This window comes from Pundamilia nyererei, unplaced genomic scaffold (genome assembly GCF_000239375.1).
Source record: "Pundamilia nyererei isolate P.nyererei 1_Seehausen unplaced genomic scaffold, PunNye1.0 scaffold00043, whole genome shotgun sequence".
NCBI lineage: Eukaryota > Metazoa > Chordata > Actinopteri > Cichliformes > Cichlidae > Pundamilia > Pundamilia nyererei.
Window position 1 is genome coordinate 2,643,519 of NW_005187444.1, and position 15,735 is coordinate 2,659,253.

Here is a 15,735-nt window from a genome sequence, read left to right on the forward strand (position 1 = left end):
TATCTATCTATCTATCTATCTATCTATCTATCTATCTATCTATCTATCTATCTATCTATCTATCTATCTATCTATCTATCTATCTATCTATCTATCTCCTTGCTTTTTACACAAGCAGATATTTGTGAAAGAAGAAGCGCTTAATGTTAGCGTCTGGCATACAAAAAATGAAATTGAACATAACCTGGTGGTTTTCTGCCAAATAATCCTTAACCATCCATTTCTGATTAACTGTGTGCCGAACATCACATAGCAACTCAAAGAGTGTGCATGTGGAACCGTGAGGGTTCACTGAACTCTCAGCTGCCTCTGTGGAGCCACTCAAACTCAGCACGAGATCTCAGTAAAGCCACAAGCCGAAGGAGAAAACTCTATAAAACAATAAGTGAACAAGTTACCATGGGGGTGTAGCAGTTTAAAGAAAAAAAATATACAGGTGCATCAAGCTACAGATTTTAAGACCAACAAAATCCCTGAAAATCAGCTGCCACGTTTGACTTCTGACATGTGGCCAAAACATTCCTTTGAAGCAGATTCCCAACCACAGCAAGAGCTTTCAAGCCTCAGCATCATTTCCTAGTCTCCTGCTATCAATCACAAACAAAGTGACCTCATGACAGTTATGTCACACAGCTCCTTCAGTTAGATGGAGTGCCGTGGAAATGGCATTGGACCAGTTATGACTTTGCATTACATGTCAGGGAGACCACGCGGCTGCAAGAATGTATGAGTGAAGCACACTGTATGAAGAATTTATCATCACCTGTCAGCTCAGCTATCTCCACCCACAGCCACCTGCAATGTAAATTCGTGCCCTATATATCCAGTGCCCAGACCATAAATAAACCGGTGAAAGGAAGGCTGAGTTACACACCTTATTTGGGTATGTGAGTGATGTGATATTAGGGACCACACGCAAAATGGCTGAGAAAAAGAATAGACACATGAATGGGAGTAGGGCTGCAATAGCAGTAATTCCATGCTACTCAAGGCTACAGCTGTTTGACATTAGGAGGTGGGAGTAAATTAGGTGGGCTGGGTCCATGTGTGGGTTTAGGGAGAAAGGAAAAGAAGACTAAGAATCCTGGGTGGAGGATAGGTCTGCTGCCCAGACCTAAGCAAAGGAACACAAGAACCACTTGAGGGTAGGGTGGAACTTTTCAAGACTGTTTTTCCTCTAACTGTTATTCCGCTGCTGCATTAAAAGTGCAGGGTGAACGGCACAAGTGGTCATGTTGATAAGTAAATATCGGCTGCAAAAATCTCAAGGTATGCAGGAAAGGCTCCATGTGTACCCACCGTGCACACATGTGGTACCTCTAAAAGACATTTCAGTGCTGTTTTTTGTACTTTGGGCATGAAAAGTAAACATGCAGCAGTTTTATGCAGTTTTCTGCGTAATTAGAGCTGAAAAACAGTTAGAGCTGCTAACTCTCATTTAAGATATAAAGAATATTCTCATGCTTTAAAAAAGTGTGATTTTAAAATGAGATATGCATCATTTAGAAAGGTGTAACACCACCGCTGGTAGAATTGTTGTGGACATTTAACCTCACCCTCTTTTTTCTTTCTTTCTTCCTTTCTTTTTTGGACATAATAATGGCCTTTCTTTCTAAATTCGAATCTGAAAGCTGCTGAGTGTCTGTCTCCGATGTATAAATCAATGCAAGCCACAAGCTGACAAAAGCAGAGTGGGTGCAGAGGTTATCTAAACAGAAAATGACACTGCTAGACCGAAGGAGTAGCAAGCTGTCAAGACTCCCCAAGGTTTTCCCAAACACCACCAAGGCTTGTTCACAAAGAGGAGTGAGCGGTAACCTTTCTGAATCCTACAACAAACATGGACGTACTGAAGCCTCCACTTCCTTTCATGATCTCCCCAGTGGACCAAAACAGTGGGCCAGAGAGCAGATATAGCACATGTCAATTGAACTAAAGACAGAAAAAGCAGCCTAAAGCTCAGCAAGCCATGACCTTCCTCCAATTAGTAGATGGAGATGAGGGGAGAAAAACGGACGGAGCAAAGAAAAAGAGGTTAACTCAAGGGAAGCTTCATACTGATGCTCTAATTCAACCAGTCTCATATTGATTTATCTCTCAGTCTTGGGCCCCCATGTGTCTGCCATATTGGGCCCACCTACACAAAAATTTATACCTGCACTCTTCTAATTGAGTCCATACTTTGAAGAGAGGGCCTCCACTGAGTCATGAACATTGTTGCAGTGATGTGTCAACAGTTAGCATTACCCACAATAAAGTAACGTCAAAGAGGTACATGTGCCACATGTGGATTTTCAACAGCACAAAGTCAGTGACAACGGTGTGGGTTCAAATTTGTTACAAATGTTCATACTTATTGCAGAAGTTGCATAAAATGTGCAAAATATGTATAATCTCAAGAAGTGATTTCTGTGTTTAAATTAAATAATGAAGTTTTGCAGAGAATTTCTTCCTTTCTACTTTTTTTTAACAGTTTTCATTGACGAAGCCGAGATAGACACAAAAGGAGCTCCTTGCTGGGATGCACTAACATGCTATTAGTGCATTTCGTCAGAATAGTCTGTTTTGCTAGTGATGTATGAATGGCTCTACCTAGCTAAGAAGCAAAGCAAATTCTGATTTTCGTGCTTTTCCAACTTTACTACCAGAACTCACTATTGTTGTCCCTCCTGAGTTCCAACATCCAACTTCCGAGGTAACAGGAAGGCGGCATATACCACATTATCGGTGTTGCCAGAAATGTAATACTGCAATTATCACAATTTACAGATAGCTTTCTTTCTCCATGGTCGAACGCTGACTCTGAACAAAGTAGGCACTCTGTCATGTTCGATTTATACATTACATTTCAGTAATTTAGCTTAGCTTGAGACAATCTACTATGAGAAATATCTTCATATCTTCACTTTCCACCCCATTCCTGGAGCTTATATTCTTCCTCCTGTTCCTACTGCCTGAGCAGCTGTCACCCAGCTGCTCCAGAGACATCAACCTTTTTTCCCCACAAAGTTATAGTCTTCTGCAAAATGCAGTATTGTCATAATTCTTCCTGCTTTCCTCCTTTGTTCCATTTATTTTCATAAATATCAGCAAAAAATTGTAGTAATTCCCGAAAACTCTATTCCTTAATAGTGTGAGCCATAGTTTCTGCAAAGTATACGTTAAAATGTGTTTTATAACAACAAGCATTAACCATCCAGATGCTGTCTAACAGACGGTTCATTATGTTTTCCTATTAAATGAAGACCAGTAGGAATGAATTAAAAATATGAGCCAAAAAATACAAAACTGTTGCAACCAATGAATTGTACTACTTCTGTTTTCTCTGAAGAAAACCCTGAGCTCCTGAGCCATGAGTGAGAAAGCAGTCCTGGCTCTATGAGAAATAGCTTCTGGGGAAGCACCAGACTAGTGGGAGGAGAACAAAAAATGACCGGTTCTTGACTCCAGCAAGGCCACACAGAAGCATGAATGAGGGTCTGGAAAATGGAAATAAATTACAAAGAAAGAAACTAGTTTATCCAGAGGAAAGAGGCTGATCGTAGAGAATGACTGGACCAAGTCCACTTTCAGGCATGTAATATAGTCTTGAAAGAGAAGGACTTTGTTGTCAGCAACTTTAAGGAGCCTTTAATTATAGGAGCAAATATACTGAAAGGGTTTGACAGTTTTTGATAGATGAAAGAAGTTCTCATGTTCAGTATAAAACCACTTCAGCATCACAGACACGGTTCTGACTGCATAATGCTTTGGCAATGAGCTCTCAAAAGCCAGACTTCCGTGGAGTCAAGTGCAGCTTCATGCTTCCAGATTTAGTAGCAGCCACACCCTCAGTGACAGTAACTGTTCATCTAGAGTGGCACTCTTTTAATGTGACAGGACAATGTGTGGGGGTGAGACCGTAGAGAGACAAGATTTTTTACAGCGGAAACCCTGATGTTCCACACCCGAAAACCTAATTAAACAGCGTGGCAGCACAGTGAGGGCCACACCTGCATGCGCGGTTCATGCTGACCACAACACGCCCTCCTAAGCTGTTCATCAGACAGCCAAGAGGAGAATGCATGGCAGATTTATCCCTAAGCAACCATGTACTGTATTATTAGAAGAAGTGCTAAACAGATATTTAAGGGAAACAGCAGTCATAACCTGTGATCTGAGAATAAACGTTTGATAATGTTCTGCTTAAATATAAAAGGAGGAAGAGGAAGGTCTGAACTCTGTTTAGACTGCTGCCTCTCTGGATAGATACATTTTGCATGTAAAAATGGCTGTCAACTTAAATTAATATAATTAAATTCATCTCCAGTAAGAGAATTTATGTGGCCCAAACCACAGGAAAGAATTGTTGCACATTTTGTCTACTTGTATTTAGATACTTTAAGTACACAATGTACACCATGCACTTATTTAATTTAACATGGGGGGAATGATGCTACTAGCTAGCTAGTGAGACCTGGCATTGCCATTTTTCTGAAAACTGATTAGCAATCTCTTCCTTTCTGTTACAATTACAGATTGGCAACCAACTTTTTGACTTTTTTCATTTAGGTACTTGTGCACTGCAGTAGAGTACTTATTAGCATGAGCGCAGTTAAGCTTAGCAATGAAAATGAGGTGGGAGCCAAGCTAGTCATAAACATTAGCTAAAAAAGACACGTGCTTAGTATGTTCATCAGGCTGTAACCTGATGAGAACTTCTTTCATTCTGTTAAATTTAAATATGAGTTTTTCAGTACTTTTTGATCCTTAACATCGTGACAGCCCTAACGAACACATTGGGTTATAGCCTACATTAACGAAGTTGAAATCATTCTTTAAAATGAATAATCATGTAGCTGTCTCAGCCTATAGTCTGTGGATAAGAACTTATTGAAAAATCTGCACCTCAGCTTTAACTTCATATTAATGTTTACTCTCCAATGACAAACAGCTTAGGTTCGATCATCATCCACAAATACTGCTGGCCTATTTTCAGGTGAATAGTCAACTTTCAGATCATGGTTTATAACACTGGGTGTTTATCGTTTGCTGGAAAAAGTTTGGAGCATAAATTAAGAGTGCACCACTACAACACTGCATTATTATAATGTTCTGAATCTACAAGATTCACCGTTAGGTCCTGTGTGCTGTTGTTTTTCACATAATTACACAGCCCATGAAATGCTTCTGATTCAGATTGAATGTTGCTGATCAGTGGTCTTTTTTTCTCCTCGTACATTTCCACTGAGAACACAGGTAACATCTCCTAAAGTGGATATGGTGAATAGACCAGCGTGGTGATAGACCACACTGTTCGCCTATAAAATCTCTGGGTTCATATGAAAAAACGTGACACAGCTCTCATGTAGTCACTAATTACCTTTGTCATGCATACACACATTGCCCAAAACCACATCACAAACAGACAGAAGCCTGTAGTAAAGACATGTGTCCTCATCATTACCACCGGCCTCACTGTAATCTTTGTTGTTTTGCAGAGTCTGAGCTTCCATCATTCCCACACAAACCAGGTCAGCCTATTCCAAACAGTTATAGCAGAAAGTTGGAGTTGAACACGGTGGAGTTTAACTCCAACGTGACTCAAACACAAACGCAGCTATGATGATGGTTTTAACTGTTATTTGAAAGCGAGGAGTTGTTTTTCTTAGGTTATGTTGATGATTCATTCGGTAGCGCCTGTATGAAGGCTGATTCAGCAAAAAAGTTCTATCCTGTAGATTCTTTTTATGACTTTAAGTAGCACTATTCAATAATCTGAAGTTAAAACTGAAGAAAAGTGCAGAATTTAGCAGCTAAAGCTATCAGGTTGGTAGAGACCAAAAAAAGAGCAAAAGGGGAGCAAACACTGGACTTACCAAAATTCCAAGAACATTCATTTTAAGTTCCAAGGTGGTGAAAAACCTGCACAGGAAGCACATATGCTGATGACCTGTGAGTATTATGTATTGATCATTAATATCCCCATTCAAAAGTATTTACAGTTTTGTAGAATTTCTAGAGATCTAAACTTAATTTTGTGTCCTTTTCCTATCTGACACTTTGAGCTTGGTTGCTTTTCACGTCTCCTGTGTTTATGAGATTTAAATAATTCACAACACTAATCAGTTTCCAGCTGCACCTTGCTCAACACAGCAACAGCATCGCCAACTGGAAAAGTCTGTGAACACTTGGAAAAAAAACAGATGATCTGCCACGGATGCCCTGCATTCTCTTCTAAGTTTTGTATTTGAATGTTTCACAGCTAAGTCATGCAAGCCAAAGTTTTCCACAGTTTAAAGGCTCAAAGTTCCTTGACAAGAAGCCTTTCACTATTCCCAGAATTTGAGATCAGACTGAACTCTTTGCAAAACTTACCCATTCTCTTTGTCAGCAACTGAAAGCTTTAAGCGTGTCCAGTCGGGTTCATAGTTACAGCTCGTAGTACTTCTCAGCACACTCTCCGTGTGTGTCTTCGCTTTCATTCACGCTGACTTAGTCTCTGTCTTCCTTCTCGGTGCCCAGCTGGACCAACCGCCTCTGAAGCCTGCTGCAGTAAGACTGCTCAGAGTGTAAACGTGACTGGCCTTAAAGGTTTTTCTTGAGGAGAACAAACCCACATCCCACTGTCAGTCAAGCAGCTGAGCATAGTTTCAGCTGGGCTGCCATCCAAACAGACATGAAACTAGTCTATTTTGGTCTGCCATATGAGCAGTGGTGCTTTTCAGAGACAGGAGGTGGGGATGCAGGAGGGGGATTCTGTGGTGGAGCATGTAATTGCAGAGTGACCAGTTATGGTGGGATGTAATTGCAGACCTCATCAGATATAGCGAAACTGCCAACAAGACAAGGTAAAGGACTTTAAAATAAGGCTCTTGGAAAAAAAAGAAGAGAGAAACACAACAGACCACATAAATAAATGAGGAGCTGGGTTCCAGATGTGGCAGCACAGGGAGGGAGGGGAGGAGAAGTACAAGGGGGAGAAAGAAAGCACGGCAGTTGAAGGAACTGCCATTGCAGCAGAAAGAAATCTCATTTCTGACAGAGTGAAAGGGTGTTTACCTCCTCAGGAACAGTCGCACAAGACGGAATGGGGGGATTGGGGAAGGTGAAAGGATGTTGGGCCCACCCTTATGTTGTTTCTGGACCTTTACCATGAGTACTCATGGGTGTCTGGTTTCACGTCAGCCTTGGAAATGACTACCTTATGGAAAAACTCGGGGCTTTAAAAATGAGGAAGGAAAATGAAAATATAAACGGCGGTCGGCTGGTTCCCATTACAACCGAGACTCAGCTGGTCTGGGTTGCTGCCGCTAGTGTTGCTACGTACTCTTGAGTGAATAATTATTATGTGACTTTATGAAGCGGGTCCCACTACACACGCACTCCCATGCACACAACACAGGCCTGTTATACTTTAGGGTGTTGATAAATATTAGCTTTAGTTGAAATCTGAACACAAACGCCTTATTTCCTCCGAAATCTTACCTCATTTCCTGGCAAAACCAACAGGAGAGTCAAAAGCAGACCGAGAGTCACATTGCCATGTGTGAAGGTAATCCTCAGCCAGACACAGTTTAATAGTTTGTAAATATAGTCAATATCACATCAGAGCCATTATTTTAAACTTCCTTAATTTTCTTCTGCAATATGTAGTGAATACTTTTGATGTTATGATGCTATTGCTACATAAGTGCAGGAAATCACATTAATATATATAAAAAGACAACAATGATCATACTAAAAAAAGAATTCAATGTGACAAAAAATAAACAGTAAGTTAGGAAATATTTAGCTTGGCATCAAGCATACTGATGCATAGGTTGCTGTATTTTTTTGATGATGAAGAAGGATTACTGTAAATGTCATAAACAGGATCTCAAACACACGTCCATTTAGTTTGAGAGTGAAAATATGTGAATTTCTAGTCCTGGACAGCTTTTATTGAGTTTGTTGAGTTTAAATGACTGGCCAAAGACGGCTTTGTTTGTGTATTGGATTTTTGAGTAGATAAGTCAATATAATATTTCTGGAACAAGCAGTTTACATGCTTCACCAAATACTACAGGTAAACTGTTGAAAATGTCTCATTGTATGTCTTATTTGGTGAACACTGTGGATATAGATTAAAACAATATCAAGAAAATGAGCACGCAAAGAGAGCAAACCTCTATCAAGGCAGCTCACTCTCTTGGCAATACTTTTCACTGAACAGTGTTGTGTTTTCTTTATATTTTGGGGGTTTTTTTTGTTCTTTTTAAATATTGCGAAGTTTGTGATGCAGTCAGAAAATGTGTGTCTTTTGTTATTTGCCTTGTTGAAACTCATTTTAAAATACTTCACATAATTTTGAGTACAATCTTTTTGTTTTGTTATTATTTCACTAGCTGGGACCACATCCTTGGTAACGATGGGCGATGACGGATGAGGAAATGTGAACTGGTGCTGCGGTTTGGGTAAGGCCTCAAAGGGGACCGGCGACGGCTCCCGGGCCGGGCAGATCCCCATGTACTAACGAGAAGTGAATGAAGGAAAGGAAGAGAGGAGAAGAGAGGGAAAATGGGGGGGAAGGGTGGGGCATGAAAATGAGAACAGCAGGTATTGGTGAAGGGGGGCCTGAGGCCGGAGGGGGCATGAAGGAGGAGTGGTCCCGCTCCTGAAATTCAGACGGTATCTCCACTTGTATGTGGGAGAGGTCAAAGGTCAAATTTAATATGATTTTTTTTTTTATTCTTATACAGTACTTTCTATATGTTGACGGTACACGGGAATCATAGTTTCTCATTTCTTAGACTTTTTGTCAATTTTTTAACCGATAAATCATCAAGCTGACCTCGAAGACCTTGGTTCGATGTAAGGCAAATTATGATGAACTGTTAACATGACCCCACTCTGCACTCTCACTCTGCACCCGTACTTAGTTTTCATTCAAAACTTTGTAAGATATCATGTTTACAGAGAGAATCCTACCAAAAACCTTGGCGGAGGAAATATAGTTCTGCCAGGCAGCTACATTTTTCTGGTGGCTTGTATGTGCTGACAAAGTTTTATTAAACATTGTTAAGAAATAACAAGGATTAAAAGTTACGTGGAAATACGACTCATTTTCCACAAATTTCAAACTATTCCAATAAATCGTTCTAGGGAAGCATCGTCCAAAACCCCAGGTTTGGAAATTGGATTGTGGTGTAGATTTCTGGGAACTGGACGAGCAGTGCATCTTCTCTTTGGAGTAGAGGGCCAAATGATTGGTTTTCTTATATGAACTGTCTAATTTCCAATTGCAAGGGCCCCATTAAAAAGCAGCTGCATACCATTATGACTGTTATTCTCATTGGCATAGTGAGATTGTGAGATTATTGCTGAGAAAAAAGCCCCAAAACCAAACCCACAAATCAACCCTCAACCTGTCACCATCCCTCAATTATCAGAATCTAGGGTTTATTCTTTTCCTTATCTGTCATGCAGGAAAAGTGTCCATGTGGATTCCAGCATGGATTTAGCAGCGATTTCCTCAGGCATATAAGCAGACAGATACTGAGAGCAAGAGAGAATAAGTGGAAAGACTGTAAAAACAACTGACAGACGAGGGTTTGAAGGCTCGAGAAGGATTGAAGCACAAATCTCCTTTTCTGTTTATACTCCCATAGCATAAGTTCACATATTAGTCAGACATATCCTGTCATCGGGGAAATAATAAGTCATCCAGTTGAGCGACTAGAATCAAGACCAAACATTTATTTCTCTAAATGTCTGCAGCGCTGATCTAGCGTGTCTGATGTTGATCGGTTGCCATTTTTCCACGTGGATTCAATGTAATTCATAGAAACTAGTTACGATGTTTGACAAAAGTACATTGGCTTCCATGGTACTGACAACTCTTGCGTGCACGATGCACTCAAATATCTTGCATTTGCTCTGGTGCACACTTGGCATTCATCCGTGCAGCCAAATAGGATCAACCATATCCTGTTTTTCACTTTCACCCTTATTGAACGGGCTCATTATCCCCTCAGTTTCCCGACTTGCAATCCCGTATGTGCTATCCAAAACTAAGGGGCCTTTATTTATCCCTCCTTCAAGTATTTGTTTTTAGTTCTGTCTGTGATTTTGCTTGGAAAGCCTTCACATCAAATGGTTTGAAACTACTGGCAGTACACTCAAAGCGTGCTATTCCTGGGAAAATACAACATAAAATGGTAATAATGTATTTGTATGATATTTATCTTTTCCAGGTTGTGCAATTAATGTGATTAAATATTTGATTTCCTGTTACATAATTTTCCAAATACAGCTAGAGTCTCTTTTTTGTTGCTTACTAATGATGTGCACTTTTCTTTGAGCCTTTTATTTATGTATTTTTTGAGTTTGTACTTTTCTCAGTCTTACAAATGACCACTCAAGAATTAAATAATCTTCGATTTACTCTAGGATTATATGTTTCTCTTCATCATAGACCTACGTGAGAGTTCAGCAGGTTTTTTATCTTCGTAACAAAACAAGCAGGAGTTCAAACACAAAACCCATACAATCATTTTATTACTTGTGCCTTTCACTCTTTTTTAGGCTCAGATATTCTTCCTCATTTGTTTAATTGTTTGGGAAAATGAAAGAGAAAATAGCTTATGACTATGACTATTTCAGTGTTTCCATCATTTGAGGCAGATCTGTGAGACTCACTGAAACTTTGGTAATTATGTTGCCATCTATTGGAGTTCTGCTGCAAAAACAAGTGAGCCCCAAAATGTTCAATCACGCAGCCATTAATGTTTCACAATTAAAAACAAACCTTGTGTGCAAAGGTGCAAGTGAATCTCTTACATGCTATTTATGGCCAAGACTTGGCTTCTGTGTGCTGAAATAAGTGGTGAACATTTACCTTCACTGGAGCTAAAGAACAACTCTGACTGCAGGTTTGACTGTATTTTATTAAGCAATTCCCCATGCACTGTTTTTTTTTTCTTGTATCAACATGTATTGTAACATATCCATGCCACTGTGGTGTCATCAGAAATATTTCCAATGAAACTGATGTGTTCACACATTCATCTGTGCAACAGGAGTGTGTATGACTGTGCATTCCATTTTTCCCCCAATACTTCGCCAAATTATAAACGTGTGCTACATGTTTTCACGACGTGATTGTGCATTCGTCAGTGGGAAATAGTGTTAGATTTCTAATCAGCAACTTACAAAGAGCTCTCTGCCTGTGAGATTCCATCATTCGTAATTTGTGGACAGTATTTATCAGTATTAATAATACAAATATAAACTTCTCCTTATATAATCAACTTCACAGTCACTCAGCGTCCTTCTACACTTGCTTAAAAACTTTTGAAGAACAACACAAGTACCCCATACCCGAGTGTATCTAAAATACATTTTAATCTTGCTGAAACTTGTTTTCACAATATTGTTTACAATATTAATTGGTCTTCATTTTCTGCATCCTCGCTCGGGTCTTCTTTATTGTCTCTAAACAGAAACTGTACAATCATGTTCATGTAAATTGTTCTACATCAAGGCACAAGACAACAGCCGTTGTGGGGGGGGCCTTGGGTATGCTGATCTTTAATGGCGTCCCTCTGGCACACAGGAAAAAAGGATACCCTCGGGAGGGAAGGGAAATATAAGCAATGTAGAAGTATGTATCTTAAATCGGGAGGTGAGGGAGTGGGGAGTGGGTCTGGGGTTGGGCTGGCATGGAAGAAATGTGCTCTGACGAGGTGATAAGCGGAAAAGAATAAAGTGATACCACTGCTGCTTTCATTTTATTTTCCAATGATACGGAAATATAAAAAAGAGGAATGATTAGGACTTTTTTTTCTTTCTTCAGGAGTTCATTTGTTCATGTACATAAAGTAAAGTGCCTTTTTTTTTTCTTTTTTTTTTCTTATTTGCCAAAAGCAAAAGGCTTCACTAACAGGATGAAAATTAGGAGATGTCCCGTGGGGTCTTTTTTTTTTCCCTGTTCCTGGAGGAATGTGAAAGAGTGGATAAAGGGCCAGTTCAGTGTTAATTTTCTGGTCAATTTTGTTTTTCTTGATTTATCTTCTCAGGTTATTTCTGATGTTTTCTCGTCAGGTTCTCAACCCCTGAAAGACAGAAATGAACGAGACAGAAAAAAGAAAAAGGATGTAAATTTAAGCTGGCTGTTTGCGTCCGCGTGTAAGTTGGACAGTCGGAAATTTTTATCAATTTGTGAAATCAAAAAAAAATAAAAATGTTGTTGTAAGTCTGAAATTCTTGAAACCAAAGGAAATCTATAAAGAAAGTCATGATTGAAAAGGTGTTATTCACCATTTCCCAGATGGGAATGCTCACATCTGGATGCTTCTCCTCCGCCTGCCGAAAGCCTTGGCGCCGACATTGGTGGGGACGAAGTTGCTGTTACCCATTCCCCCCGACCGGCTGAGGAAGTCCGCCAGACGGTGAGTCACGCAGGTTGCCGTGTTGCAGCCTCGCTTCTGTGCTGTAACGCTGCTTCAGGAGAACAGAAAGGGGCTTAACGAAAAGATTGGGCCACTGCCATCCATACAATAATGTAAGACACAGCTATACACATTAACACTAACATCAAAGAACTGAAAGTACATCAAGTTTGGATTTACAGCTTAAAAACAGAATGCATCTGAGTGTTTGTCTTACCTTTGGACTCGGTGACAGCTTCAGACAAAATTTTAAAGGCTCTAAAACTCTTATTTAGGCCCATCATTTAAAATGGCCATTGACTGTCTGCATGGGTGGCTACATGTTTGTTTTAGAGTCCCTAAGAATGAAAATGACCTAAGCCTTCCTGGTAGAAAAATACGTTTATTGAACAACAAACATGGTGTCGCATGAGTGGATCATTTATTAACGTTTAGATTAAGTGATCGCTCTCAACTCTTGAGTTTCAGGGGCTTTGAAATGCCATCAAATTACTCCACATACAGTACACAGAGATGGATGTATGAATTGGCTCCTGAATTACACTTGTGAAAATCGTCTGAGATTACAGGGACAAATCATTCTCTGCCAAAAGAAATATGGGGGGGAGAAAAAGAACTGAAAAACTGCAGTTCAAAGTCATAATCTTCATGTCAATCAAGCAGGTAATATCAGCATGCACGTCCCATTCCAGAAAGAAACTGGGATGAGGAGAGGAAGATGACAGAAGAGAAGGACGGGGGAAAGAATGACAAAGGAAGAGGAGATGCGGGAAAAGTAAAAGCGGGTTTAATGGATGAGGAGGAAGGGGTTTAGATGCTTTCAAACGTCTCGCCGTAGCTTGCATAGCTGTCGCTCTCAGGCGCACTGCGCTTCTTGCCGGGCGTTCCTGCTCCCACGTTCGTGCGAGGGAAAGTCTGCAACTTGTGCAGCTCCTGAGACAGTTTACCCAACACACAGGTGCTGAGGTTGGAGCAGCGCTTGGTTAAGGGCCTGTCCATGCTGTCGAGGAGGGGACACACAAAACACATGCATAGAACAGGCTCATAGATACGGGGAAAACATGCGCTCTGTATCTCTTAAGCTTTTTTTCTCTCTTTCCATTCACGCATCATTTCACTCACATGCATTTCTTTCTCATGCCATTGCAGGTATAAACAAAGTAAAAACATCCCAGGTCCTTACAGCATCATGCCACTCCCCCTGCCCTTCCCAACATTCAAAAACTTGTCATCCATCCCCTCATGCATCAGAACCTCCACCCCCACCCCAGTCAGCCTTTTACCCATAGAACAAACAGAAACCAGTTGCTTCCCACTGTCATGCAGCTCCACTTAATTGACATCATGCACACTTATTTGTTTTGTTAAGCATACAATGTTCACATGCCCGGCAGGCTGGTTCAAAATAGTAGTCTATCCACGCAAGTCAAAATCAAATGCATCCATGCGGGGGCAGGCTCATGACAGAGAATCGGGTTTCATTTTTTGGGCTTTTTTTGGAGTCACATGTTAAAACTAAGATGTTATTCTTTGATCTGCCGAGAAGTACATACCTCCTGGCCTGACTGAACCCAAGTGGGGAACTAAAGAAATTTATTTCCAGCACATTAAAGTAAAAACAGGATTTTTTTCCCAATAACATCCCTAAAAAATAGCTTTTTTAAATTTTACCTTTTTATTTAGTCCAAAACCAGTTTCACTTTCCAGTTTCTCATTAGTCAAATCCTTGGCTGGTGGTTTCTGTGCAGGGTGGAAATGTTAAACTAATTTTCAAAGGTTAAACTAAATAAGATTCATCTGTACCTGTTTCCCTCAGTTGCCTGCTGCTCCAGCTCCTCCGCCGTCATCTGCACAAACTCCTTCACAATGGCGTTGAGTAACCTTCGCGCTTCGTAGTCCGTGAGCGTGACTCGGTCTGACATGGACTCTAAACCCGGTCTGTGGTTAGAAGTGGAGTGGGGGGGAATTTAGGGGTCAGAGTGGTTGAGGGGAGGGAAACGGCAATGAGATCAGCATTAATGGAAATGCTCCGCTAGGGTTACACCTGCAGTGAAAAAGGAGGGGTGGTGGGTTGAGTGGGGATGTTGGGGTGGGGTAAGGGACTGGTGGGGGCTGGGGGGGTAACAGAGACGTCACCACCTCCGTGAGGAATGACGTCTGAGTCGGAGGGCCCCTGGCCAAAGCTGGGGGAAACAATCTGCAGAAAGTGCCCCTTGTGAGAAAGAAGCTGATGTATAACCAGCTTTAGAGTTATTACAAAATCAATAGCTTCATTGGAAAGGGGGGGCAGGAGGGGGAACTTGAGTGGGGACTCAAATTAATATATATATCTCTCTCTATATATAGAAAGATATATGCATATATAGAGATAAAAACTGAATTACATTTGTTGTGTTTCCTGTGCTTTTAATTTAAGTACAACTTTATCCACTTATATTGGAAGTATTACAAGCAATACATATATTTAAATAATATATGTATTTCATTTAAAGCTACCATAGATTAAGACTAAACAGAACAACTACAATGTTCTTTTCTGCATACACACATTTATTTAACCTATGTTGTTACTATGGCGTTACTATACAACTTTCACATCTTACTCTATTTCTCCTGTTTAATAAAAAACATTTTATGTTTAAGTAAAAAAAAAAAATTTAACCTGCAGAGTCCAAGTTCCAACATACTGTTTTTGCATAAACCCTGCCCATCTTTTCTACTGGTTGTTTGCGGTAAGTCTGTTGAGTTGCAGAGAAAAAGCAGCTTAACAGTGAGAAGTGTAAAAGGCAATTTCCGTGTGTCTCACCTGGCAGGCGCGGCTTGTGAGCAGTACATCTGGCAAATGACCAGGGTGTACGCAACGAGGAAAGCAGAGATCTTCAACATAACCATGGTCCCCTACACGGCAAGAAAAAAAAAAAACTCCACATCAGCTTCTTGTGCTTCCATTCACACTCACACACCACTGATACAAGAGCTCAAATCTCCTAAAAGTATAGCTACAAACCAGCATGCAACTAGAAACTGCCCTTGTCTAGTCTTCTTGTGTTGTCAGGAAGAAGGTGCAAAAAGTGTCATTCCCTGTGAGGCGAGCTTTAGTTCGCCTTACATCTGAGCTTACTGCTCTCAGCTCTTGTCCCCTGCTGAACAATGCTCCCCTGGCTCACACGCGCCTCCAAAACGGACCGTTCCTCCAAAATATCCAGCTGAGAGCAAAGAACAGGTAGTTCTCTCATGTCGTATGCTGCTGCTCCTGGTGTGTGCCATGCCTGTGTGGAGTGTATGCATGCATGTGTGTGTGTGTGCGTGTGTGTGTGTGTGTGTG

General features: G+C 40.6%; 2 protein-coding genes across 4 annotated transcripts in view; both read right to left on the reverse strand.

Annotated features, from left to right (window-relative positions):
- The window catches only part of insc (INSC spindle orientation adaptor protein), a 53,386-nt gene extending 46,741 nt beyond the window's left edge, over positions 1-6,645 (reverse strand). Inside the window, exon 1 of the mRNA XM_013910405.1 lies at positions 6,358-6,645. The gene's annotated coding sequence lies outside the window, so the exon portion shown is untranslated. The remainder of the gene's footprint in view (positions 1-6,357) is intronic.
- A 4,252-nt stretch (positions 6,646-10,897) lies between these two features.
- The window catches only part of LOC102192982 (calcitonin-1), a 5,559-nt gene continuing 721 nt past the window's right edge, over positions 10,898-15,735 (reverse strand). Inside the window, exons 2-5 of one of the 3 annotated variants that reach the window (XM_005731511.2) lie at positions 15,217-15,308; positions 14,214-14,348; positions 12,280-12,459; positions 10,898-12,074 (exon numbers count right to left, since the gene is read on the reverse strand). In XM_005731511.2, the coding sequence (XP_005731568.1) occupies positions 12,300-12,459; positions 14,214-14,348; positions 15,217-15,302 (381 nt within the window). In that variant the 5' untranslated portion in view covers positions 15,303-15,308 and the 3' untranslated portion in view covers positions 10,898-12,074; positions 12,280-12,299. Of the gene's footprint in view, positions 12,075-12,279; positions 12,463-12,782; positions 13,411-14,213; positions 14,349-15,216; positions 15,309-15,735 lie in introns of those variants that run through there. The other 2 variants (XM_005731510.2, XM_005731509.1) reach the window with 2 other exon arrangements.